Below are 27,720 nucleotides of genomic sequence, written 5' to 3'. Positions count from 1 at the left end.
ACATCTTGATAAAAGACATTAATTACAGATACACAGGACTAAAGGCTGATTTATACTTCTGCATCGTCCCTGCACAGCAGGGGCCGACGCGGACATGAGCACCACATACTTGTGCGTCAATGTGTCCGTGTCGCGCAACAATTCTCCACTGAAACCCTTAAGGGCTGTGTGGTCTCTCTGATAGCCGGCCGCCTGCTTCCTGTCCCGCTACGATCTCTGTTTACTTTTCCACAGAGATTCAGAGCGTGTTATGTTAATCTACAGCTGATACATGTTGCTGTTTATCATACAGACATGATTACATGAAGAATAGAGAGGAGGAGAGGAAATACACGGCCAATGTGCGGCCGATGTCCGGGATCCTGGAAGTCCTGTAAATGTCACAGAGCTTGCGGCCTGCGTCAATTCTACGCCTAGTTACATTTTGGAGGAGGTGCACGTCAGCTACATACGTATGCCTCTGTGTAGGTACGGGAGCTACGCCGTCGATTCAACGAAGAAGTATAAATCAGCCTTAAATCAACTAAGAGATAAGAAATACAGCTTTGTCCACCGGGGGCGCCATAATCAACACAAACCAAAAGTTACTCACTGGATCTTTAAAATACAGGGGCTGCTTCCAAAACCGCCCTGCTACTTACTACCTACGAATGTAGTATGCACTAAGTACTACATACTGCATACTGCGTTTGAAGGTTGTAAGTAGTATGATTGTACTGCTGGATCTGTTCTGCAGGATGCTGGGTCAGGTGTCGATGGATTTTCGGTTTCAAAACACAGAAGTAAACAAAACTTCTTTAGCTTCTACTTATAATTTAAAAGGTTAAGAAATGGTTCATATGGAATTGAATCATTTGCACAGCACCTAAACACTGAGTGCCCCTCGCCACATATGGAAAAAAGAAGAAGCGGAACGTTACCGCTTTGCATTGTGGGAAACAGTACGCGATGGAGACTTGTTCCCTTCATACTGATTTTCCCAAATCAGTACGACATCTGGGTAGTTTTGGCATACTGCAGGTTTTGCTCTTGTTCACATACTGCATACTGATTTTTGGCCAAATCAGTACGTACTACTAGTGTAGTAAGTTTCGAAAACAGCCACACTTTTTTTTCAAGTTATACCTCAGCATGTCATGGTAAATATAAAAAATTAAATTTCAAATAAATCAAATTTAAGCCCTACAAATTGACAACAGGTGAATTACTTTTACTATCTTCTTGTGTATTTTCAACCAGAATGACAAGAGATCACAAGCAGAGGCACTGCTTTGGCCTACACTGCAAACACTCATCCCTTGGTGAGTGTATTTGTCTCATTTCATGTCAAAGGTATCTCATTACACTTACGAATAGTGACACTGATCGGACGAGTCCAGATAGAAATCTAATTTCAAGATATTGTAAGCCAAATATAAGGCCGGAATCCCTTGTAAGGAGTAAAAATATCTTCAAACATTGAATCTGTATTTGCTACAGCAGGTGATGTTGCTCCTCACTTTAGGCTTGTAGCGTCTTGAAACAAGATCTCTATCTGGACTTGTCGGGTCAGAGTCCCTTACATGAAGTGTAATTAAATATTACACTTACTAGAATTTAGACGAATACAGGTCTTTAGATTTGAGTTTTGCAGTGTAGTGTTTCAAGCGTTCACCCCATATCCAGAGACTACAGCCCTTGTCATAGCGGTTGTCGGTTCGACTCCCAGCCTTGATCCTTTTCTGCATGTTGTACCCCGCCCTCAACTCATATCTCCTGTCTCTTTTCAGCGGTCCTGTCTTAATAAGGCAAAAAAACTGTCCTGAAAAGGTTGAAGATGATTTTTTGCATTTCAATCCACTGGAAGAGAAGAGAAATTACAGAACAGAACACCTACACTTTTTGGGGTATACGAACATATGAGCCCAATGTCTTTGTTTTGAAAAATGAAGCGCAGAACTTTTTAAATAATACACTCAAAACAAAAGTGAAAGAATATTAACTCTTAGCTTGAAGCTCCATCGTTTGGTCGCTGCTCTTGAGCTTTGAATTCTGTCACATGATCTTCTTCAGCAGATGATCTGGGCAGTATGGATGTTCACATTTCCATTTTGTTCTATGTGAATTCTGCATTTGTTGTCGATCTGGACAAGAATAAAGAGAAACAGATGAATTGGGGAAGGGCTTTAAAACTTTTAAACCAGTGACAAGTGAATTGTTGTGCAACAGGGGCTGTAAGTCAATCTTAGGATGCTGTTCCCAGGATTTCAAACAATCAAAACTGTGTATGTTTGGGTGTGAATGCACCTCCAGTGTATGGATTATATAAAAGAGACCCGTTGGTTCAAATAAACCTGTTAAAGAAAGGAAAGTGGGAATACTTTGACAGATTTTATTGGACCCTTTAAAGACAGCGAGTCACATTAGATCAGATCCTCGTAGAGAAGTGACTGCATGGAGCAGATCCTGGAACAGCAATGCAGCTATTTCCCCCGAACGTCAGGGCCAGGCCCCCACCAGCACCAGATGTTTACCACCAACCCAGCTTCTCTCTCTCTCTCTCTCTCTTTCTCTTTCTCTCTCTCTCTCTCTCTCTCTCTCTCTCTCTCTCTCTAACCTTCTCTGTCCCCGTCTCTCCCTCTCTCTGATTTTTTTCTCTCTCTGAGGCCCTTCAGAGCGAGCCATCCCTGTAATCATGCATGCTCAGTTCACGAGAGGTCTTTGAAGTGCGTGGAATGTGTCCAGCCATATGATAGTGTGTACTGTATATTCTTATAGCACAAAGAAAGCAAAGAAGGGAAAGCGGGAAAAGAGATTGTTGGATCGCCGCCATGTCTTCTGTGTGGTTTCTCTAGATGTTAATTATCCCTCAGCTCCACTCTTACATGCATGTGTGTGTATATGCATGTATTTATGTGTGTATGTTGAGTCTACATGAGCGTGTGTGTGCATATGTTTGCTGAAATGCTCGTCTGAGACACCAGGTGACGGATGATAACTGGCGTCTGGCAGTGTGGAGGCCTCAGATGGAACATGATGGTGCGTGCATATGTCAGTGCGTGTGTGTGTGTGTGTGTGTGTGTGTGTGTGTGTGTGTTGATGTGTGCGTGTGAGGCACTTCCTTCCAGAGATGTGAGGCTGGAATTTGGCTCATCATAAGTTCAAAGGAGTCAACCCAAAGCCCTCTGCACACCAACAAGAGCAGGCATGCCTCTCGTTTTCTGCCTCTCTCTCTCCCCCTCTGTCTTTGTCTCTTTGTCAACCTCTCTCTATCCAACAGCCAGTCATTCTCTTTTTCCGCAGAGATCTGTAGAGGCAGCTGGTTGGACAATCAAATACTCACCTCACCTATGTCTGTGGTGTGTGCATGCATGCCCAGGATTGTACATCTCAGCAGAATAGACAGGAGTGTGTAAGCACGTCTGGAAAAAGACAAGAAAGCTGGATTTGATTCAGGATTTGATCAGCTGGAGTGATTCAATCATGGAAATCCCAGACAAGAGAACACCCTATATTGTACATTTTATTATGTCATTTTAATACCAGCTCAAATGGAAAACTAATGGAAAATTATCAGGAGCCAACATGTTTCTCTTTGTGTTTAAATGCTAACAAGGCACACTGCAAAGAGAAATTAATCTTATAATTCAATTTAAACACACATTGACCGTGTGGAATAATTTCTCTTCATTTTGCCTTTAGTTTTGTGACATCTTGGGTATCAAATTTTTAGACACTGACATTTTAAGTCCAGCAGATGGTTATGAAGTCACATTGACCAAACAAAAAGACTTTAGCACATTGATTTTTAAAACTTTAACAGGTAAAACACACAATTTATCACTCTGTTGCATCAGTGAGTATGAGAAGTTGCAAATTACACACAAGTAGAGTCGCCTGTGTTTAATTCAAAATGGCAAAATGGTCTGTACTAAGCTCTGTCTGGTAGCATAAACAAGCCAATATATGTGAAAATATCATTCAAATGAACGAGTAACTTGAAAAAAAGTCTTTAAACTATCAAAGCTCCTGTTAGGCACTGTTGTTTTGCATTGTTTTTGGTGCCCCCCTGTGGACAAAGCTTAAGGTTTTTTCGCTTTGCTAATCTTGGCTCAAAATGCACCTATAAGCTGGTTTGCCAACCGCCATTAAACAACAAAGAAGAAGAAGAAGAATCTTGGCTCAATGGTCTTACTTGCTTTTGTAGATCAAGTAGAGTCATCAGTAGGACATCCAGTCTGTTTCATAAAACTCCTCTCAGGAGACTAAATATCAAACTTAACCAGCCTATTTTCATGACAAATTCATGAAAAACAATGCTTTAAAATGACCCATGGCCTCTGATACAGATGAAGAAGCCACTCTTCAGTATCTGTATAAAGTGCACCAGGATTTCAACAAACTGTAATGTTAGCTAGTTCATGAGCCATGGCAAGATTAGCTTCTAGCATTAGCAACTGGTAAGAGTTTCCCAAAACCTAATCATGTGGTATTTTGCCTCCATCTACCCAAGTGTTTTGTGTGTAACTACTAAAATAGTTAGACAATTTCACATTAATCATGTGCTAGTCAGAGAGGAAACTGCGTGTCTGTATGAGACACAGTGGGCTATGACATAGTGCCTGTTTTTAACAACCTGAGATGAGAATGGCATGACTAAACACAAAGTAGGCTGGTTTGAATATAACTTACTCATTTACCAAGTGAGCTAAAGCTGCTGGTGGTGCTAATGACATGCTATGACATCCTGCTTAAAGTAAAGGAATAAAATAACAAAGTCCATTTATTCCCCCACTGGGCACCATGAAAGTGTGTACAACATGTCATAGTAAACAAATGTGTTTACCTTATTTACAGTGATCCTTTAGTCAAGACCAGTGGTTCTCAACTGGCCTAGTCTCAGGACCCCACCACCACCACTTCCTCAATGACAGTCACACCCAAATTTGTTGTTTAATGTGGGGTGACAACCAGCATTAAGGTGCATGACTGCCCCCTACTGTGTTGGAGTGTGTGTTGGCAAGGCAAAGTAAAGACTTTTTGACACCACTTTTTTGAAGGCACACATCCCACTGAACATGGCCTTGAGACTTGCTTTTGTGTTGCATACCGCCAGTACAGAATAAAGGGTCTGGACCAAATGGATGGACTGACCAGCAGACCAACCGACTGTCAATCCTTCCACCAAGCTTTATGTTTCAAAAGGTTACAAATGTTGGCTTTGAAAGTGTGGAACTGATAGTTTTAGTGTGTATCTGGTATCTCTTAAAACCCAAGAACAAGCAGAAGACCTGATTTAAAACCCGTCTGTTCCTGAGCACCACTCTCTGTCTCTCTTTGATGTAATGAATTGGTTCCATTTGCCTTCTAGCTTGTTTTAGTACTTTTCCATGCAGCTTTACCCAATGCTCATGTTCCTGGTATCACTGGTATGTCTGGAACAAGCATGACGCTTTGGTGCTCGTACACATCTCTCCGTCTCCTTTCTCTCTTTAACAAGATGGATTGGTTCCAGTTGTTTCCTCACAATTTTTCCAGGGGTTTTCTGCTCAGCTTTTCCTAAGGCTCCATGTTCTGGGGGGGGATCTGTGTTTGTTCAAACTCTGCAAATCAGGTCATGTCTTCGAACTTGCAGAACACCTTCCAGTTATGACATTACATCCCATCGCATTGGCCTGGCTACACCACCATGGGGTGATGGTGGGTGGTGGCAATCATGGCAATGGCATGCCCATGACTCAGGGAGGTGGGGTTGTGATCTGGATTGGTAATTGTTTGGTCCCTGACATTTGTGGAAAACTAGCTGAGTGCCATTTCGAACAATAGTGAGCTACTGACCTTCGATGGGAGGCAAATTGTTCTAGTACAAATCACAGCATGGATGTACGCCAACTATTACGCCATTCCCAGGACAATCCTTGTATTGATACGATGAACTTCCAGAAGAAACTTCTGCCTACAATTATTCTTGCTTTCCATGAATTACATCCATATGAAGCAAATCAAGAATTCTTCTGAGTCCTGTATAAACACTATTTTTTAGGTATTTGCAGAGACAGGAGTATTTCATCTGTTACAGTCATTAGAACAAGAACATTGGATAACTTAGTCCTAAAGGCTAGGGTGGTTGAACAGTCAAGGTAAAGTTGAGGTACGATTGATTTTGTGCATCATCAGTAGCTATTCATTGATATATATGAAAACTATTGGTAAGAATGCCAAGACTCATGGTTCCCAGAGGATAGAATTGTACAACTGTTTTAATAATTTGTCTTTACGGTCCACCAACAGGTTGCCATTTTTTTTCTTTTTGGTGAAACTTCTTGACAACTTTTAGATAAACTCAAAATTTAAGTTGCTAAAAATGTTGCCCTAAGGATGAGCCTTGACAACGTTGCTGTTTCTCTCAGTTTTCCTCTCCTTCAACTTCTTTTTAATGGATTGGGACAAATTTGGTCCCATTTTTGCGAGGACAAAGATTACAGATAAAGGCATGATAAAGACGACTACACAAGGAAAGGGTCAGTGGTTCTATTTGGTACCACTTGGTTTCTGCAGGGTCTGAACACACACCACTGTCCACTTGTAAATGGTAAATAGACTTGTACTTATATAGCGCTTTTCTAATCTGTCTGACTACTCAAAACGCTTTTACACACTCCTCGACGCATTCACCCATTCACTCACTGATGGTAGAGGCTGCTATTTAGTAAGGGACCATCAGTATTAGCTAATCTAATTCGTACACATTCACACACACAGGAGCAATTTGGGGTTCAGTGTATTGCTCAAGGACACTTCAGCATGTGACCTGGAGCTGGGATTGAACCACCAACCTTCCAACTGATAGACGGCCGACTCTACCCACTGAGCCACAGCCGCCCTGCATGTGAAAGGTGTCAAATGGTAACTGTTCCAAATGGAGATTATTGCACTGAGATCTAAAAGCAACATTGCAGACACCTTAGGTGTGGGGTTGAAAGTGGGCAGCTATGGCTCAGTGGTAAAGTGGGTTATACCTCAGGCCTTGTTTACATGGGAAAAAGTCTATTCACCAAATACATCTGATCTTTCTAACAGATGCTGTTACTACTTTTAATGTGTGTGCTTCTGGGTAGAACCAGAGTAGGAGCCCATGGAAAGTCACACCATTGAGTTGTACTGAATTACATGGACTATAATGTCACCAAGACTGGGCGAAAAAACATCAACAACTGAGTGACTCATTCAACTTGTAATCATGGAATGCAGTTTTAGGGAATCTCCAAAGTCCCGCAAAGAGAACAATCAAAACAGTGCCACACTCACCAGGCACTTCCCATTTGGCTCATGTTTGTCATGACAACAGTGACGCCAACAGACAGTGGCAGTGATTTAGTACAGAGCTGTTTACGTCATGTTTGCAAGTCACAGTCCAAGCCTTGTGGGTCTGAGAACCCTTAATGAACTGAGCTGGCATCGGATCATTTCCTGCACTTCAGAAGAAAACAACCCACGAAAAAACAAATTCACCTTGAGGTGTCGCAGAGTCCATTCAAAACAGGAAATTATTTGCTCAGTGCTTCATAAAAAATAAATTATAACACATTTTCAACACCCTTAACCAAAATGTCAAACAAGTCTGCCTTCAGGTAAAAAGTTCAAAAGCCCAGACAGGATACACAGCAGTTTGAAGGACTTTAAAGTACACTCTACTGTGCACTGGTGCAGACAAACAGACGTACAGTACACAGTGTGTGTGCATAAGGAGGGGGTGATGACGAACATGAGTGTGTATGTGACTAAGGTGTTTGTGTTTGTGAGGTTAGGAGGAGGATGTCTGTGAGTAACTGTAAGGAATCCTCAAGGTGAAGTAATATTCTGTATCTTTTTTATTTAAACTTTTAAACTTCAGACAAAAGCAACAAATAACATGAGACAAGGCTGAGAAAAAACAGAAAATAGAAAGTAAGGGAAAGCAAAAGTGAAAGGAAGAAAGGAAGAAAGGGAAAGAAGGAAGACAGGAAGAAAGAAATGAAACAAGAAAAAAAAGGATGATTGAAATAAAACCATGCCAATATGGATTTGAACACATCTCGTCTTGCTTGAGTCTCCTCTGCACAGAGGAAGTACATCAAAGTAAAAGTCTCCTCTTTACCTCTCACAATAAAGTTGAAACTTCAAAGTAAAAGTATTCCCTCTACTTCTCTCGTAGAGACCGAACTTCAAAGTAAAAGTCTTGCATGGCTTCTCTCCTTTCTTGATGCTGCGTTTATGAGCATCAGGACATTTTACATAGAGCCAGAAAGTTATCAACCAGAGACATCTTGTTGCCGTTAACAGTTCCTCTAAAATACTGTCTGGTTGAGCGGCTCCTCATGAGAATATGCCGGTGTGTGTGTGCGAGTGTATGACCACTGCAGTGAAACATCAGTCCCGAGGTCTCCGGCTGAGATTAATCCCATATTGTAGTGATTGTCAGATCAGTCCTTTCAGAGGATTCCTCTTCTTCTGCTGATGAAATCCACCGTGCATCTACCACACGAACATACACATGTCTAACATAATTTACCCCCCCACCCGAGCCACACAGTGGCACAGCAATACAGAGCATGAAAATACATCAAAATCAGAGCCGTTATGTGTATAATGGCTTATTATTACTGTTATTATTATAATATAATATAGTATTAATATAGTTTAAAACACAGTCAGGCACATTTACAATGGCTGTAGATCAGAAGGTGGAACTGAAGGTGCTTTAAACCTCACAGTGCCCCCTAGCTTTCCCTTTCAAAGCAATAAAAGTCAGGTGTGTGTGTGTGTGTGTTTACAGTAGGTGCCGGTGAAGGAGGTATATACCACTGGATTTAGCGGCATAGAGGACACAAGCTGTCCCATTCCTAATTAAGGAGTTATACAAGAGCACACACACACACACACACACACGCTGACCCCAAGAACACATCTCTATGGCAACAGCTACGACATATAAACAGCCTGAAACTGAGAGCTACACATCACACACTCCTAAAACACACCCCTCTATCAGTGATTTATAAGCAAACACACGCTCCTTGTTATTACAGTATGGGCAGTGTACACACTTGCACCTGTCCCTCTGAGTGCAGCACAGTAAACCATGGAGTTAAAGGGTCAGTTCACCCAAATGGAAAGACAACATCTACCTTTGTGTTTTTTTTTGTGCAGATCATTTGTCTAAACTCAAGAAAGAAAATTAATTTCTAGAAATTGAAGTACATGTTTCTCTCAGTCAGTGTGCTATTGCATCCCATTTAAATACATTTCCCCTTTAGAGGGTGGCTGCAATTGAAATGTTTAAATAGCATAAATAAGAGACAAATGTCATGCATGTTAAACAGAAAAAAATATCTGGAGGCTAGCTACTCGTGGAGAGTAAATGTGTTCTTTCTAATTTGGGTGGACTGACTCCATCGAGAGGCATACTCAGTGCTGTGTTTGGTGTTTGTGTTAAAGGGAGAATGGGCTTCAAAATGTTTGAAACAGTCTACTTCTATTCAGTAAAGTCTTCCTTTTGGTATAACTGACAAAAAAAATAATCTAAGTAATAACCAGGTACTGTACATATACAACAAGGATATGAATAAAAAAACACTGAGCGCCCGTGATGGGTAATTGTGTTACACACACTTCTATGTGTCTATTGCCTTATCACAAATGTTACAGATGGAAATGTGTGACCAACTCTACCAGAGAGTTTCATATGTGTGACCTTACTGAAAATAAGTGTAGAGAATGCCTGGTTTCTTTACACGTAGTTAAAGATATTTTTTTTATACAAATAATTAAAAATAGAGTCCATAAGTGGAGCACTAATAATGCTGCGCTAATAATAGAGCAGCTCAGGCTGTGAAGTCAACTCCTTCTTGGAAAGGTTGGCCTGCTGTACAGCACCATGCACGTGCAGTAGCAGAGACTGGCCACAGAGAGGTGCTGTTACAATCACTCAAACTGTTACATGAATCCTCCCTGAGGAGACAGGGGCTTTAATTACTTCCTTTACAAGAAACACAGTGACGAGCTGCACAGGCAGCTGGTATGTGACGGCAGTGTCTGTCTGTGTGCATCACAAGTGAGCAGCTGATTTTGGCAGTGCCTAAAACAATATATTTTTATACTTTATCCCTTTTTTTTTTTTTTAACTTTTGAGTCCATTTGTGTAGCTGACAACTTGTCTGTCTACCTTTAGCACAGTGAAAACAAAGTTGATTGTCTTCTAGCAGGATTGTCTGTAAAGAATTTACAATAAAAACAACATTTTTTTACAGTGATATTTTGCCTTGAGTCGTTTTATCATACACATCTCCCTGCTTCGTTGGCTTTGTTCTCCAAGTGGAGTCAAGAGCTGGAGGGCAGGAGGCAGCGACATTGTTTTCTGTTTGAATACAGATTTGTTATTGCACCAGACCCAGTAGAGTTCTGGTTTATGGTCACACGCACACACAAAAAACTGTGGAGTCCATTTGAGGAGGCGCCCGAGTCTTTGAAATACAGATGCAAAAATCTTCACATCCATGTATTCTTTGATACATCCATCCATCCAAAGAGACCTTGTGTCTCTTTAATCCTGTTTGCTACACAGAGAGAAAGACGTAGGAGTTTCATGCTGTCAGGTCTGATATAACCAGTTTGTCCATTTTATTCCCAATCTCTCCTGGGACTTGGAGTTCCTCAGATTCATAGTCGTCATCAAATGACCTGAGAGAAAACACACAGTGAAGACATGGTTAGCCTCCTGCATACACCTTGACTTTTTATATTCCTGGACAATGACACTAATCACAAGTGACTAAATAATAATATCAGTCATCAGTATTATAAACTGCTGTATAATACTAATACACAAGTATGCAAGTGATTGTGTGCCGTACCCTTCATGTAGCTGTTCATTTGCAGTCTCCTCTGCCACCAGTATCTCATACTCCTCTGAGGCGTATTTATCCCAATCAGACGGCTCTGGACCTTCACTATCAATGTCCTGCAGCAACACAAAAAGAAGAATATCAGTGTTATAGAGGTTGTGATAAAAGGAAAGAAGAAAAGTGAGAGAATTTCAAATATTTATAAAAACATATAATGAAGTTAAAAGGGGAAATAACTTAAGAGATTAATACAAATGCAGAGCACCTTGACATTTGGAGGTTTTATCAAAACCAGAGTTAGAAATGTATAAATTATAAAGTATTAGGACCCAGCTTTCTGGCCTATTAGCAGGCTGTGTTAAATACTTGATTCTGATTGGTTAAAACAGCAAAACAACATCCCTTTCTTATTCAAAGGCCAGATAAGGAAGTGTTTTAACAGGAGGAGATTACAGACATGCATAAATACAATGCTAAAGAAGGCTGTGAGCTTTTAGGATTAATATATGCACTGTATCAGAGGAATGCTATAATTCCTACACTGTTTTCCACGACATCTCCAAAGTCAACGAAGAAAATACAACCATCAATTAAAGACAAAAGGCAAATCTTGTTATCTTAGCTGTTTGCAGTTTCGCACTTGCAAAGTGTTTTTCATTTTAGATTCCTTTCAATAGAGAAAAAAAAATCTAATTCAAAGTTCATGCATTATAGCTCAATATTGCATTCAAAGGATGAAAATGCTCACCTTTTGCACAGCAAATGGGTCTCTCTGTTCGTGGTCCAGGTATTTCTCCAGGTTGAAGAAGGTGTCCAAGAAGATGTGAGCCATCCTGCAGTGCTTCAAATCACCAAGTGTTATCTTACCTGGAAAATAACAACACAAACACAAACACACGTAAAGAAAAGAAAAGGAGGATTGCAGGGTGTGGCATTGTAATGAAGACAATAAAAGTCAGCAGGGTCAGAAACACAGCTTGTACTTTCTCTCACCTTGGCTCTCTGGTTTGACCAGGTCGAGCATCTGACAGAGCAGATCCTGGAAGGGCAGAGGTTCAATGCCCATCCTTTCCATCCTCTCGCACTGCTCCTCATAGAAATACTCCAACTCGAACATGGACAGGACGCCGTCACCGTCTGTGTCCATGCAGCGGAACCAGTACTCTAAACTGGAGAGAGGTTATAACATATGATTAGACACAGAGAGAGGAATAATGATCAAACAGCTGCTCAGTCCTGAGAGACTAAAATGTTACCTTGTGGGATTTTTCTTGTCCTCCTCAGAAATGATGAACCAGACGAACTCGGCATAGCTCATCCTGCCTTCTCTCTGCACAGCGTTACCCCTGGAAACACAAGCAACCGCCTTTCAACTTCAATGTCACCGTCATGGCGCAGAAATCAACCCCTCTGTGACTGTTACTGTGTGTTTCTACTTACCGAGTCACGGCCCCTGAAAACAATCTTTCAATGATCCTGTTCGAGGACGCTGTCAGAGGAGAGAAAAATAAACAAACTTGGTTGAAAGACGCAGAAACAAACGGGCCCTGTTGTGAACTGTTGCATTTACAGTACAGTCTCTTGCGTAAGAGCTGAGCCTGCAAACTCAATTTTGGTTAAGTGGTCTTGTAATTCGTTTCACATCAGACAGCGTTAAAGTGTTGAGCTGAGGACAAACAGTTGTTGTTTTCTCTCTAGCTGGGGGCCAGAAAGAATGAAAACGAGCTAAAGTCAAATCCAAAGACGGTCTGTTTCTGATTCCTTTCTGGCATCCAAACGCTATAACAACAATGAAGCAAAATGTATCACAAATGCTCCTCGACAGCAGCTTCACATCTTTCTCCTTAATGGTATGTTTTTAATTTTGAAATGCTGTAAAAATGTTGCCTTAAGCTCAGAAACCTCTTGCATTGTACTTTATAGTTTCGAAGAATAACCCCCATGGGTTTGGCCCGTATCTGATGATAATAAACCCTCTGCTCTTTGAGTTGTCCTCACCGTGGTCGTTGTATCTGCCCAGGTCTTTGGGGTCAATGTACAGGTCGTGGTCGGTGTCCAGCTCCCAGAACTTGCAGTAGATGACGTAGAAGTGCTCGTAGGAGAAGTAGTCGGTGATCTGGTTGATGTCGTCCTCCTCCTCCAGCAGGGCCAGAGTCTGTAAAAAGTTGCTCCTGCGCAGCTCCATCATGGTGATGCGGCCTGTCCAAGAGCGGTTCACGATGTAGAATATCCTCTGGATGACCTGGGACAAGAGAGCATCCAAATGTCACTGTTTGGCAAACTAAGGTATGAGGTTTGACTATATCATAGGAAGAGAATACTTTTGATAAAGCATTGCTACAACCAGTTCAAGCGTGCAAATTGTAACCACAGACACTTGAACTAGGGATGGGTACCGAATTCGGTACTTTTATAGGTACCGAATTGCGTCGGTACTACCGAGTACCGACTCACGTAACATCAAACGGTACCATTTTTCGGTACCTGAACGCATCCCTGTGACTGTGAGGGAGTGGAAGAATAGGATATTTTCCATACTTTCACGCTGCAATAAAGTTTGAAACTGATCGGGCGAACGTCTCTGCTCTCTGCTCTCTGCATCTGCACGGGAGCGCCAAACAGAGCCTGCAGCTGACAGGCACGCGCACTCACTGCGAAGCAGAGCAGCAGGAGGATTACGTTTATTTTCTACAGTCTATGGTTGAGACTGACCCTCTCGATCCGACTACCTGCCCTGTTTATAAGGCTTCCTGTGTGCGTGAATGCTCAACAAGTAAGTTGTGTGTCCTGTTATAATAAAGAGACAGAGAACTGACTTTTTCCCGTCCGCAGTCATTCACTTGTGTTAATTGATAAACTCCCGAAAGAGCAATTAGACGCCACGAGCACGTGTCAGCTAATATATATAATCACCAATATAATCCTGTTTCTGTTCATTTCATGTTAAATTAAATAAATATGTTAAATTAAACAAAGATTTTTTTTAAATTAACATTTATTACCACATAAACACACAAAAGTACCGAAAATTGGTACCGTTGAGTACCAGTACCGATTCCCAGGTACCAGGTATCGGTACCGTATCGGTTCAAATGTGAAAGGTACCCATCCCTAACTTGAACTGAGCATAAAGTCTTTTGGTCATCACAGCCTTGCATGGAAGATCTCTAGGACTAATGTAGAGGATCAATTACACTGGCTTTCCCCACTGCTTTCTGTCAGCGAGTCAGAATATTTATACATAAATAAGAATGGTGGTGCAAAAACAGGTTCAGACCTTTGTTTGAACTAAGTTTTAATAGATGATTTGAATTCAGACTTTTGGTCCTGAATCAGTATATCTGCATTCATCACCTCATCTGAGTGAGTTTCAGATAATGCGGTGTATAATTTACATCAAATAGTGTAGGAAAAAAGGGGTATAAAGAAGGGATCAGAGGGTGTCAGTGATAACCAGACAGATGATTGCTTTTAAGCTAGATGGACTCTGCGTTCAGTCTATGGAAACAGCATATAAAATCCTAGCACTCAGCCTTTTTCTTACTGTTTCGTATATATAATGGCTCATTAAGGCTGATATTCCTGTTAAATATGGTCTAAGAGTCAAATAATGAGTTCAATGTACATAGTTACAATCAACAGCTCAGGCCCCAGACTGCTCTGTGTTTTTCTGTCTATGTGAGTAGCTGGCATCAGCAGCCACCTGCTCCAGGAAAGGGCTCCCACATCATGCACCGGTGCGCCAAGCCATCCGCCTAGTCTCTGAAGTAAGTTTTCCAACCCCTCATACACTGTCTAAGAGTACTCCAGGAAGTTCCTGGCAATGGTGCCCCATGGGAGAGCTAGCAAATCAGAAGACAGTTGGCTTTTAGGGAGAAATCAGCAGCTAATTTGGCTTGTTTCAGACAGAAGCTGAACTAAAGAGCTTTACAAAGGCTGGTTTAAGATATGTTAGCTTTTTATGAAACTGTGAATCATACAAAGTACAAATAAAAAGCTTGAAATGAGCACGATACCGCCTCTTAAAAACGTATTTGTCACCATGCAATGCTGGAACACTAAACCAACGGTTGCATTTCCATGAGCATATCTGTCCTCATTCATAAAATGAGTGACATAAGTCTTTAGCTCACGAGGGAAACAAGGGCGTCCAGGCTGCTTGTCCCTGAAACACAACACTAAGAGCAGATTAGCACCCATTTCCTGGTACATAGACCTCCCAGTGCTTCTAATGTCCCGTACAGTAAGAGGTCAGCTGGTCTAAACTGAAGGAAGTGTCTTAATATGGGCATGTGGAGGGTCAGAGAGGCCTCTTCTGCTGCTGCTGCTGCTGCTGCTGTTGCTGCAGTAGGGGGGCATCTGTGTTTCCGTGACGTAAGTGCTAGAGCAGAGTGAACACTTCTCAACATCTCTGAACTTCTACTCAGCAAATCTTCGATTTCTGAGGCACGTGTCGCAGCTGTCCCGATCCACAGCCTCACTGACACACACAACCACACACACACACACACACACACACACATATAGTCAGCTGCTAATGTTACTAGACATGCACAGAAGCTTTCTGCTGACAAAGTAGGAGTTAATTTAAGCAGTTTATTTATATTGAATGCTTAAATTACATATATATATATATATATATATATATATATATATGATTGTGATGGTTCAGATCTACCTATTAAAAACATAGCAATGAACTCTGTCACAGAGTAATGAGATCATATTTCATCATGCTAGTCAAGGTGGATCTTATTTCTACAATTTCTATCAATGTTGGAAAAATGTTGATCTGATTTTTTTTTTTTTTTACAGAATATGTAACAATAATAAATTATAATATAATTTGTTATAATTTATTGTGCTATCAATAATATTATATTATATTGTACTATGATAAACACAACTTAATGTTAGAATAAATCATAGTATGTTATATTGTTTTAATGCAGTTAAAGTCAAAATCTTAAACATAATTTTTTGTAATCGAGTACCATTTTGAACCTTTTGACACACCATAGTTTCTGCAGTGCAGCTTCTTCCTGCTTCCCTCATCATGATTGAAAATGACACCTATGCACTTTTGAATGGCACATTTCCCTCTAACCTCCAGACAGATCAGTTGACAAGCCAAACGTAATATTAAACACTTCAAGTTTGAGCTATCATTTCTGAACTGAGCGTACAAATACAGTCCTAGTCCTTCTCATTCCATGTTATATCATTTAAAATTGCATTACAATGTATCATATTGTGTTACATTATACTGCATGACATTGTATTAAATTAAAGGCCCTGTGAGGAGTTTTGAACTGGCTGAGAAACAGACTGAAAATGATACTGATGCCTCTTTATAACCTTCAATAGCAAACAAGTCCATCAGCAGCAACACTGGCACCTTCTCTGTTGTAATTTTTAATGCCTGAAACCGCCCTGGGGGGCTAGGTGTCAGACCAGATGATGGGCATCTTGCTTCAGTAACAGCCTTTATTTCTCAGTTTTCATGGAAAATAATCACATTGCCTGATGAAGTTGACTGTTGAACACAACAGGAGGAGTCTTTTGTTGAAAACACTATTTTTGCATGTATAGGGCAAGAGATAAGAGGCATCACTTTGTCCACAAGGGGGGCGCCAGAATCGATACGAAACAAAAGTTCCTCACAGTACCTTTAAATTAGATAAAAATAGACTAAATCAAATTATGTTATGTTATTTTATGTAGTGTTATGTTATGTTATATTACATTACATGATCTAACATTACATGACGTTATATTACATGAAATTACATTATATGATATTATATCAAAACTCAGCACCAACCCTTTTTATAAAGCCATTATTTACTACAGCTGATAAAATGCAGTAACTAGAAGCTTCAGTCTTACAACATAAAGATATTATATAAAAAAAATACATATATATTATTTTATTTTATTTAACCTTTATTTAACCAGGTGAGTTAATTGAGAACCAATTCTCATTTGCAATAACGACCTGGGCGAGGAGGCAACCCAGGTGGCATGACAATAAATAAAAGACAAAACAAGAAACAGAGAGGACATACATAGAAACCTAGAGACAGAACAATACAATACAAAAATATGACAGCAGTGAACAACTTAAAAGCAATTTAAAAGCAAGTGGAGTGATGTTGAGTTATGGGGTGTATTAAGTTTTTGAAAGTGGCGAGTGGAATGAGAGAGGTCAGCTTTAGGGATTGTTGAAGGTGATTCCAGTCATTTGCAGCGGAAAACTGGAAGGAGGTGCGACCAAAGGAGGTCCGGGCTTTGGGTGGGATGAGTTTGATAAGGCTACTTGAGCGCAGGCTACGGTTTGTACTGTGAAGTTTGATTAGTGACTGTAGATATAAAGGGGTTTTACCAGTGAGGGATTTGTAAATGAATAGAAACCAGTGTGTTTGTCTGCGAGAGTGGAGTAAAGGCCAGTTCAGCTGAGAGTACAGGTGACAGTGGTGAGTGGTGAATGGGGCTCCAGTGACAAAACGGATAGCAGCGTGGTAAATGACATCCAGTTTGTGAAGGAGAGTGTTGGAAGCAGACCTGTAGGCTATGTCACCGTAATCAAGAATAGGGAGGACTGTCATCTGAACCAGAAGCTGTTTAGCAGAGTGTGTGAAGGAGGATTTGTTGCGATAAAGAAAACTAATGCGGGATTTGACCTTAGTGAGTAGTGTGTTTATGTGTGCTTCGAAAGAAAGTTTGCAGTTAAGCCAGATCCCTAGGTATTTGTAACTGTCAACAAACTCAATCTCCGACCCATCCAGGGAGGAGATTTTGAGGGGGCTGTTGGGCAATGGCATGTTTTTGTTAAAAACCATACATTTAGTTTTATTGGAATTTAAAACCAAATGGAGCCTCATGAGAGCATGTTGGACACTAAGGAAACTGGCCTGTAATGTGGACAGTGCTGTGGTCAGGGAGGAACTAGATGTATAAATAATTGTGTCTTCTGCATATAGATGGATATGAGAATCACCTGCTGCAAGGGCAATGTCAAATATAAAGTTGCATGCTATGAACATAATAAAGTAATGTCAGAGTTTATAAAAAAAAGTATATTATGATAATTTTTAAACTATTTTCTATTTAATATAATTTGTGTTTTTATCAAATGAATTGAATTAATTCATTTGAATTCATAATAGTCTCATTGTGCCTTTTGACTCTTTTGTTTTAGTTAACTTTGTTCAATGAATACATCTGTGTATTTTTGTTATGTACTTATCATACACCAAGTTTGACTGTTCAGACAACTTGTGAAGTGTGTAACATTGTCAGTTACACTCTTTTTATGATAGCTGGATGAAAGCCCAAACACTGTGGCTTTATTACAGCATCAGACTAAACAGCAATCCTCTTCATTCAACACTATAAAACATGATTAGTATAGAACATAAAAACACAGCTATTATCTTTTGTCATGCTGTTTACCGTTGTTATGTATCGGGAATGAAACTCTGGTGCATCCTTCAGAAACGTGAGGCCAGGGTGAGTATCCACAATGTCCTAGTCAGACAAAGAGGGGTAATCAAATATCAAATATGTATAAATGTTACACAGACAAGTCTTTGACCAGGAGAGCAGAGAGATTATGTAATGTTTGATGCTGATGAATGTACCTGCAATAGAGGGATAAAGTCCTCCTGCTCAAGGTAGTTACAGCTCGGCTTGGACAGCAGGGAAATAAACCTTGATGCATCATCGTGGCAACTGTGCAGCAACCTGCAGGGAAGGAAGGAGGATTTGAGGAGACATCAACATAATTAACTAATTGGAGTTAAAACATCATGTTTCTTAGATTTACAGGTGGGTGGCCTTACTTCCTCCAGGTTGCGATGAAGGAGTGAACAGAGACGAAGCCCGTCCTCTCACCCCCTGCTGAGTAGAACATGGGGGCCTTCCAGTAAAGTGGACAACCGCATGCCTGACAGGAAACACAAGAAACACTGTTATTACCTTATCCTTACAAAAAGCTGTGTAATGCACCAGAGTGTTTGTTTCCAGGAAATGATGATGCTGCTTAAAGTGAGGGATCAACCACCACATGTAAGCAAAGATGGGAGAAAAGAAGATGATTCAGGCACAAGAGCTCTAGGAATAATAAGTGTTTTGTATCTTACTATAAAAAGTCAGGTTTATCCCAAAAAACAGAGGTACATTTTGAATACTTTAATGCTTGGGGTCAAAATTCTCACCTTTGCAATCTTGCCCATCTCATAAATGTCCGCCTTCTCCTCATCAAAATCAGTGAATGCCGTCTCAATGGCAGTGATGGCAGCGTCGTGGTTGGCGCCCGGGCCCATGGAAGGGAGCCCACAGGGGTAGTAGAATCTGGGAATGTTGATGGCAGGGGGAGGAGGGGTGACTATCACTGGAGCCGGGGGAGGGCTGGGTGACCGTGGGATGGGGGGGGTAGGTGTAGCTGTGGGCAGAGCGGGGGCGGGTGGAGGTGTGCCGGGTTTCTTCTCTGGTTTGGACTGAACCTGGAGGAGAGAAGACAGAGCATGAGAGGGAACGGAGGGGGCAAGTTTGGAGCTGTGAACACACATTGAATTCAGTTCTAGTAATCTGAAATTTAAAAATAAGAGCATTGTTATTTGTATCTTTTTTTCCAAGTGGTTTAAACAATTGCAAGAGAACACCTCATGGACAATCCTACAGCCCACTTATTCCTGCATGACTTTGACCTCATCACAATGCACAACTCACCTTCCCTTCAACATCGTGTTTTTAAAGGAAATGACTAAAGAAATAAAGTTCCTTCCCCTGAAGTGTACACAAGACACAACCTGACTTTTTAAGGATAAATGACTTTAAAAGGAAGTCCAGGGAACTTTCAGTGAGTCATAAACATACCAACAATGAGAAGTACAATAAAAACCACAATGAAAAACTTGTTTTACAATCAGTCATTAAGTCAGTGAGACTGTTTACAAAGAATTCTACCCTAAGATGGATTTCAACTGTCTGGTAAGAAGAGCTCCAGCTGCCACATGGTTACAATGCTCACAGATTTAGTAAGCCCAAGCTCTAGATCCTTAACTAATAAATACAAGAATACAACTGAATTCATGATAGATTCATCAATCATTTCTGCTTTACAGTTCTCTATACTGTGTTTTTTTATGTTTATGTTGAGCACTTTTTGTTACATTTTGTTGATTGTTGAGTTATAAAAAAAAGCCTTCCTGGGTAGATTGCAGAATTACTTGGAGGACAAAATCGCATCATTAGGGCCCGAGCACCGACAAGGTCGGCGAAGGCCCTCTTGTTCGTCTTGAAATAGAAGGAAGTAGTTGTTAATTAATGTCTGCTGAAAAAGCTGAGGAACAATAGCCATCCTGAGTGAAGCCAGAACAGTCAGAGCTCTCCCTGGCTGCAATAAAGGTCATAAAGCCCGCCTCCTCCATTGTAACAGACGGGACATGGGTCAGACTAGAAAATTAAAATACAAGCCTTATGCATTTTTCTGAAGCGTGCTTGCTGTCATTACAGTTAGCTCTAATGATGCTAAGTTATGTTCAAGTGTTAGTTTTCCTGAGATGCTTAGTTTTAATTAGTTATTTAATGGTAAATAGATGTTTGATTGAGGCTCCTACAGCATTTTTATCGGATTTGCACAGTAGAGTAGAAATGGTGTAACAAACACTAACATAAGAGTTGTTGAACTTTCCATAACCATGAGTGTTGAAATTAATACAAGAATCTGTTCTGCTGTGTACCAAACTGAAGGATCTCTGATGTTTTATTGGTGAGCTAAATGTGGGTTTTGGTTTGCAGAAGAGGGATGACATCAGTCCTGAGGCTCCATCCCTTCTGCGCATGTCTTGGCTGCATCAGCGCAATATGTCAGCACCCATCCAGGTGGTATTTTGGCTTCACCTCTCACAACGGGAGGAGATGGAGGCACGCTGTCCGTCAATATACAAGACACAAGACCTTATTTCAAAGAGTTGAAATAAAAGCTCTGACTCTGTGTGTTGTAGTAGAGCTCCCTGGTGCATAGTGTGTTTGCTGTACGTTCTCTCCAGGGCCTCCATACTTTGTGCACTCAGCAGGACAGCTGTAGGGGTCCTCCTCCTCCTCTTTCCCCTCCTTCTTCCCTCCTCTCTCCCCTTCACAGAGTTCATTCTATCACTCTATTCCTGCTCCTCCTGCCCTATTAATAACCTGCTGGTATCTGCTTCAGAATAGTTTGTCGTTCCCGGCACGTTGCTCTGTGTGTATGACAGCAACTAGATGAATGCAATGAAATGCATGAGTGTGTGTGAGATATAAAAATGTCAGTGTGTGCTTAAGTGTGTAGAGAGCATGTTTAAAAGTAAGAAACGAAGGAAAAATAAGTGTTAAAGGGGATTTCTTGCGGATCTAACACAGTGACTTTATATATCTCTGTTCGCACGTCCACACTTGTACCCTCTCCATCCTGCTTTCTGCACAGACTGACCTGCTGCTGCTGCTGCTGCTGCTGCTGCTGGAAGGACTTGAGTCTCTTCTTGAAGCGTGAGGGGAGTACAAAGTCACACCCCCTGGCCAGAAAAGCCAGTTCCCCCCTCAGATCAGGGTCCCGGCGTAACGACGTCTCCTTGATCATCATGGTGGGGGCCGAGACACGCAACCCCCCACCGGAGACGGCCACCGGTGCGGCTACTGACACGGTGGGTAACTTAGGACCAGCTTGCCCAACAACCAGACAATCACTGAGAGGAAATGTGGACTGTAAAATGACAAAGTCCACTTGACAGCTCAGATATCCAGTAAGAAAAGGTAAAACACCTCAAGGAAGCATGTGCGTGATTCAAGAAAAACGCCTTCTGGCTATCACTCAAACTCCAAAATATCCTACAGCAGGTTCCAATCGTGTGTACAAGCTCCAAAAGCAGTAATCCAGCAGTGTATCAGTGCAAAGAGACACTCCTGAAGACCCCCATGTGACCACGCAGGCCGTAAAACAGAACCATGATACCAGGCTACTTGAAGCCTGATCGCAGCCCAAAACGGCAGCTCCTCTCTCAGGTAGAAGACCTCTGGTGTCCCCCTGAAGACTCTGGATGTATGTTTTCAGTGCAGACTCGCTGGTGCCTATCGTTCCAAGCTGGGCTCTGACAAACTGCACTGAGAAACATGAGCCATGCCGGGCTCTGGCAACACACACACATACACACACACACACACACACACACACACACACACACACACACACACACACACACACAGAGCAAACCGGCTGTCCTGAGCCTCAGGATGGGGGGTGGGAGGGGGGTTCAGCCATGTTGCATATCCGTGTGTAGTGCTTTGCAGGTCTGAGCCTTCCCCAGCTCCGGCCTCTGACCAAAGTTAGTCAGAGGGGAAGTTACCCGGCAAAATGACTCCGATTGAAATAATTGTGCTGCAGATAGGAAGCTGACATCAAACCTTAGCGTGAGTGGAAAGGACACGTAAGCTGTAATATTCTCATGGAGGTAATTTAGGATGGAGGTGTGAATCAGAGGGCAAAGCACCTGTTGTTATATCTGTTGACATGCAGTAATTCCTCTGGATTTAAGGGAGGCAGGCTGTGTTTCCTTTCATCAAAGATTACATTCTTCCACTGGTGTGTAAAGAGCCACTCGTGACCTGAAGGTTAAACTAACAGTTATAATATAAGATTATCTATTTAGTTTAATGATTCATCTATTCATCAGCCTTGTGTCTGAACACAATTAAAAACTGCTGATTTAAATGAACATCAGGGCAACAAGGTCAGGAGAAAGGGGAAATTCCAATCATTACTACCCAACGCCCTAAGGTGTTGCATCAAAGTGCAACTTTGGGGGACCCCAGGTTTGCTGAATGTCATCCTAAACTTTTCCCTTCCAGTTTCCTGCTCTATCACTCTCCTATCCTCTAAATCAGTGCGCAATTCATTTTCTCAAGGGGCCACATGAGAGACAGGGACTGTTTAGGAGGGCTGGACAAAAAACTGAACTTAACTCTGCTCAACATAAATTATAGCTGTTTATTAAAAGCAGCAAATTTGGGGGTTTTGACCAGAAACTCAAAACATTTGAGGTATCATGAAAACAGGCATTGTGTAAATATTGTAACACTCTTCAATGAGGAATTTACAGATTTGAAAAAGTGCACCTTTGCACTATTTCAATCGTAACATCAACTCGGCGTGTTTTGTCTCGTAGTGGCGGTTTAAATTGTAATCCTTAAACACAGAGATCTGTTCTCCACAAACTAAGCACAGAGCTTTACCTTTGAGTTCATAAAATTAACACTTAGCTGTCCATGTCTTGTTAAAAACTCTACATTCAGAGTCAATCTTTCCTTCTAGTGGACATCCTTGAGGGCTAGCAGTTAGCCTACTTAGCCTATCACGGACTGTATGCTTTGCAGCATATATGTTAACACACAGCCACCTGCCACGCACGTACGGGACGGGCATGCGGCTGCATGTAAATCACATCAAAAAAGTCCCCTTCAAAATAAAAGCATTTCACTGGCATTGGATGCATGGTGTATGCTTATTTACTGTACATTTTATTTCTGAATCTAATCACCCATTAACCTCACGCAGGCCAGTCAGAGACAGCCAAAGGGCCGGATGTGGCCCGGGGGCCATAAAATGCCCAGGACTGCTCTAAATAAAGGCATTAAAAGCCCAAAAATGAACCTGAAAATGCTACTCTGTCCTGCAAAACAAGCCCATGCAACTGAGAAATCTCTTAACTATTATACTGATGACAGCTGGGGTAGCAAATATTGCATTCCAGAAGCTAAAACTCAGGTAACAATAACTCAAACAACTAACAGTTTACAGATAGGCTAAAAACTAGAGAGCTGCAAATCTTAGCATTGTAGTAAAAAGGCTCTCAATTTGACTGTCTCCAATTTATTATCACCTTTAATTCCACAAATCAAATAATCACTTCATGTGTTCTGCTCTTGGATGAAATGAGACAAAAATAATCTCAACATTCCAGCACCTTCGGCATGGTTGGAACCCTTTTATTTTAATCAGAAATAGATAATTGTACAAGTTGCCAACCTAACATCCTCCATCTGCATGGATACCCAGAATCTCCCCTCTCTCCCAGCAACGCCAAATGAGACCATTCCCGCCCAGAGCCAAGCAACACCAATCTGAATCCTGACAGAGTAAGAGGGGATCCCTCAGGACACACAGGGGGTGATCTATTTTTAACATGTCCAGCTTGAGCACACAGTCTTTACACACATCTACCTTCTGTATCAACAGTTTCCACTGACCATCATAGTAGAGGAAACCTTCAGTTCCTCCGAACCCAACGGTGCAGTCCACCCAGATTCCTCTGTGGTTGTGTTTCACAGCACAGATGGAGAACAGCACCCTCTGGTGCTGAGAGGAGTAATGTTACTCTTAAAATAGAAGGATATTTTGAGTGGAACTTTTCAGGAACACTTAGAACTTCAAGAAGTCAGAAAAGAACACACTGAAATAGTGTTCAACCCAAAACTGCAGCTGTCTGGTTTTATATATCCTCAGCACTTTCAGGTTATTTTTGATCCGTAGCTACATTTCTATCCCTGGATTTCCTCCCTATTTTTTCTGTCTACACCAGACATTTTTCAGTATGTGCTCCTTTTTATACCTCTGCATCATTGACAGTTTGGAGTGCGAGTAAAAGATGAGTAACAAAAAGATCTCACTCCCCTGGAAATGTAGAAATGTTCACGATGTGTTCGTGCGAGTGAATGACTTTCCAGAAAAAGCAGTGAGTCACCTTGCGTCTTAGGGTAACTCCTCTCAGTTGCCTGTACGCCCTGTTGAATTCTCTGGAACAACTTGACTCTGTACTAAAGCCAAGGTCACATACCGATCCCAGAGACACACACACACAAACACACACACATTGTCTTCTTTCTGACCACTGATCACCTTCGTGCTGCTGGGGGAGTCATTATGCAATCTCTACCTTGTGTCTATGAACTAATGAGGACTTGCACAAGTGTTCTGTGTTTGCAAAGTGACTCTCTCACTCCTCCTCTCCTCCCTCTCTCTCTCTTTGCTCACTGTGACAGAAAGTTAGTTCCCACCACTTCCTCTGCACTACCTCATCAACTGCAGAGATGCACTTGTGATATCATAAATCTTTGTATGAAGAGATGCGTGTGTGCATGTAAGTGAGTGTGTGTGTGGGAGAGAGGGAGAGAGAGAGTGTGTGTGTGCGTAATGGGAGCCAGAACAGATGCCATCGGGCAGCTGTGTGCTCTTTTCCTATCTGACTGACAGTCGCTGTAACCAAGCCCTCTCAGAAAGTCTCCACTCGGTCCTAAAACCAGCCTCCACATCTTCAGCATGAAACTTCACTCCACCTTTGAAAATGTCAGCCACCTCAGCTTTGCTTGGGCAGCAAAAATGAATCAAACACTGTATCTGTTAAGATGTTAAGACTGTGAGGATGAGATTGTAAAGTGTTTCACTACACTATGAGGGAATGTACGTCCTCAGGTGACATAAAGGCAGCCTGTGGGACAAACTGTTCCGATACATGAGGTCAGCTGAGATGTGCTGGTCAATGTGGCCACTGAATTTACTTCAATGCTTCAGTCACTTATACGCTGCATTAAAGCTACAATGACAAGATGCTTCTATTGCAGGGGTGTCAAACATATGGCCCGCATGCCAACACCGGCCCGCCAGAGGTTCCAATCAGGCCAGCAGGATAAAAAATTGTATAGAAGACATTATTAACTGCAGTTTTTCAATAAAAGTAATAGCTATTTCAAATTTGTCCTCTAGGGGGCGCATACAATCAAATGGCTGACAGAGTGCACCTGAACGCGATCCAGGACTTTTTTTCTATGAGGGGGGGAAAAGAATATTTGCAGTTTGCATAATCTGGTTGAATTTCATAGACTTTTTAGAGCACTTCAAGATCCAATCAACACTTAAGTTTACGTACATATGTGGAAGCAGTGGATCCACTATTTTCGAAAGGAGACTCATATCGTGTATGTGCTTACCACATGTGGGTGCGTCATAGGTGCTTCCTTCACTAATAACACTAGCACTACTGTGTCAGGTGACTGGGAAACCTGTGCTCTCAGTGTGTTCGCAGCAGGTTTCAGGGCTTAAAGAATATCATATTCGCCCCGACTACGAGAGTCATCATGGCGAAAAATACAACAGCTGTTTATGTAAAAAGATAGTTCATTAAATGGGAACATCTTTAGAATGTACTTGGGAAAAATTTGAAGTTGTCATTTTTTAGAGGCTATTACGCTCTGATTTCACTGGTTTCTTTTTTTTAACCAGCTGTATTTGGCCCCTGAACTGAAATGAGTTTGACACCCCTGTTTGATTGGATAATAACAGTCCAACATATTCCTTCAGTATGTTTAGTTACATTCAATTTTCATTGGACTTGATCCAATACTCATACCAGTCTGTGAAATGCCTCCGATAAAGCCTAAAACGCACTACTACCCCTCCAACTAGCTACCTTATTGCCAGGCTGTGTTGCATACTTGATTCTGATTGATCAACACCCCACAACAACAGTGATTAATACTCAACGACTGATGCAACATCTGGAACAACCACACACATTGTATTAATCCATGGGAAGGAGTCCAGCTAATTTCACCGTCTATACATATAATTAGGGTTGCAAAATTCCGGGAAATTTCAAAGTTGGAAACTTTCCTTGGGAATTAATGGAAATTTATGGGAATAATCCAGGAATTTACTAAATTGAAGGTTGGCTCTTAATAGGGAACTTAAATATAGTTGTGGAAAATATATTTTAGCACAATCCTGACTAAAATAACCAGATTTCATGCAAGTACAGTTGAATATCTATGCTATTCCTCCATCACATGCACATAGCACACTGCTTACTGCAGGGCTATTGAGACCACGCCCCTACATAGACTTTTTATTTGTATGTTGAATGGGACTTTCTGGAGGGAGAGCGTCTCTTTTCATTTAACATTTTGAATGGGACTTTGTTGGGATTGCATTTTTGTTAATTTTTGAATGGGTTGGGTCGGGAATGAGTATTAACCCAACATTTATATGTTGGTCTTCAGTGAAAGAATTGATTGTTTAATAAAATATTTAACACTTGATAAAGTTCTACTTACAAATAAATCTGTTTTAAATGTATCATTTTGGACGGATGTCTGCTTATAACAAAACAAATATTTATGCTTGGATATGATACCTTTCCATTAAATTCCCAGGTAATTCCCATAATTTCCAATTGGAATATTTCCAAAATTCCCCACCTTAATTTCCCATGGAAATTTACCGGAAACTTTCTGGAAACTTACCAGAAACTTTCCACCCCTTTTCAACCCTACATACAATTAGCATTCTAAATTGGTAAACATACTGTAGCAAAATGATTTGTGTCCACCTCAGTCTCGTCTTGAGAGTTGGTAAATAATGGCATTAGCAGGCATGTTAGTGGATATCTGTGAAGGCTTACTTGTTTTATATGTTCGCTTTAATGTTAGTTCTTACGCATGTATATTGCTCCTTGTCTATGTCTGCTGGAATTGGTCGATTTTAAGCCTCTATTTGGTTGTTTGCTGTAAGTCTTCTTTATCTATTTTACAGTGTTTAATCGTATGTCTTATTTCCTAAAAGCCTAACCATGGACAAGGACTGCAAATTAGCGGTTGCTGGAAGTCCTATACAAACTACATTGTTAGCACTTCAATTAGATGTAACAATGCCTCCTTGTCCCTGTCAAATAAACTGATAAATAAATAAAATCAACATGAGAGCGGCCTGAGGAGCAACAGGGCCCCAACCATCTCTCATGGGGCAAGATGGAGCAACATCCTGTCCTGTGAT

At 41.3% G+C, this 27,720-nt stretch overlaps 1 protein-coding gene and 1 long non-coding RNA gene across 3 annotated transcripts in view; both read right to left on the bottom strand.

Moving 5' to 3' along the window:
* Nucleotides 1-1,779: 1,779 nt before the first annotated feature.
* On the bottom strand, nt 1,780-4,903 carry LOC117806815. The gene is made up of 3 exons (XR_004629766.1): nt 4,826-4,903; nt 3,323-3,401; nt 1,780-2,123 (listed from the first exon to the last, which is right to left on the bottom strand). It is a non-coding gene; the product is annotated as an uncharacterized LOC117806815 (long non-coding RNA).
* A 4,702-nt stretch (nt 4,904-9,605) lies between these two features.
* Nucleotides 9,606-27,720, bottom strand: part of LOC117806023 (serine/threonine-protein phosphatase 2A regulatory subunit B'' subunit alpha-like) — a 122,548-nt gene continuing 104,433 nt past the window's right edge. The window contains exons 4-14 of one of the 2 annotated variants that reach the window (XM_034674683.1): nt 19,082-19,369; nt 18,707-18,810; nt 18,506-18,608; nt 18,318-18,392; nt 12,861-13,104; nt 12,303-12,351; nt 12,119-12,208; nt 11,856-12,031; nt 11,611-11,729; nt 10,872-10,978; nt 9,606-10,698 (exon numbers count right to left, since the gene is read on the bottom strand). In XM_034674683.1, coding sequence (XP_034530574.1) covers nt 10,602-10,698; nt 10,872-10,978; nt 11,611-11,729; nt 11,856-12,031; nt 12,119-12,208; nt 12,303-12,351; nt 12,861-13,104; nt 18,318-18,392; nt 18,506-18,608; nt 18,707-18,810; nt 19,082-19,369 — 1,452 coding nt within the window. In that variant the 3' untranslated portion in view covers nt 9,606-10,601. The remainder of the gene's footprint in view (nt 10,699-10,871; nt 10,979-11,610; nt 11,730-11,855; nt 12,032-12,118; nt 12,209-12,302; nt 12,352-12,860; nt 13,105-18,317; nt 18,393-18,505; nt 18,609-18,706; nt 18,811-19,081; nt 19,370-27,720) is intronic. The other variant, XM_034674682.1, reaches the window with a different exon arrangement.

The sequence above is a fragment of the Notolabrus celidotus genome, chromosome 22 (assembly GCF_009762535.1).
Source record: "Notolabrus celidotus isolate fNotCel1 chromosome 22, fNotCel1.pri, whole genome shotgun sequence".
Classification (NCBI taxonomy): Eukaryota; Metazoa; Chordata; class Actinopteri; order Labriformes; family Labridae; genus Notolabrus; species Notolabrus celidotus.
Note: the sequence above shows the minus strand (reverse complement) of the source record. Positions and strands in the feature narration are given on the sequence as shown.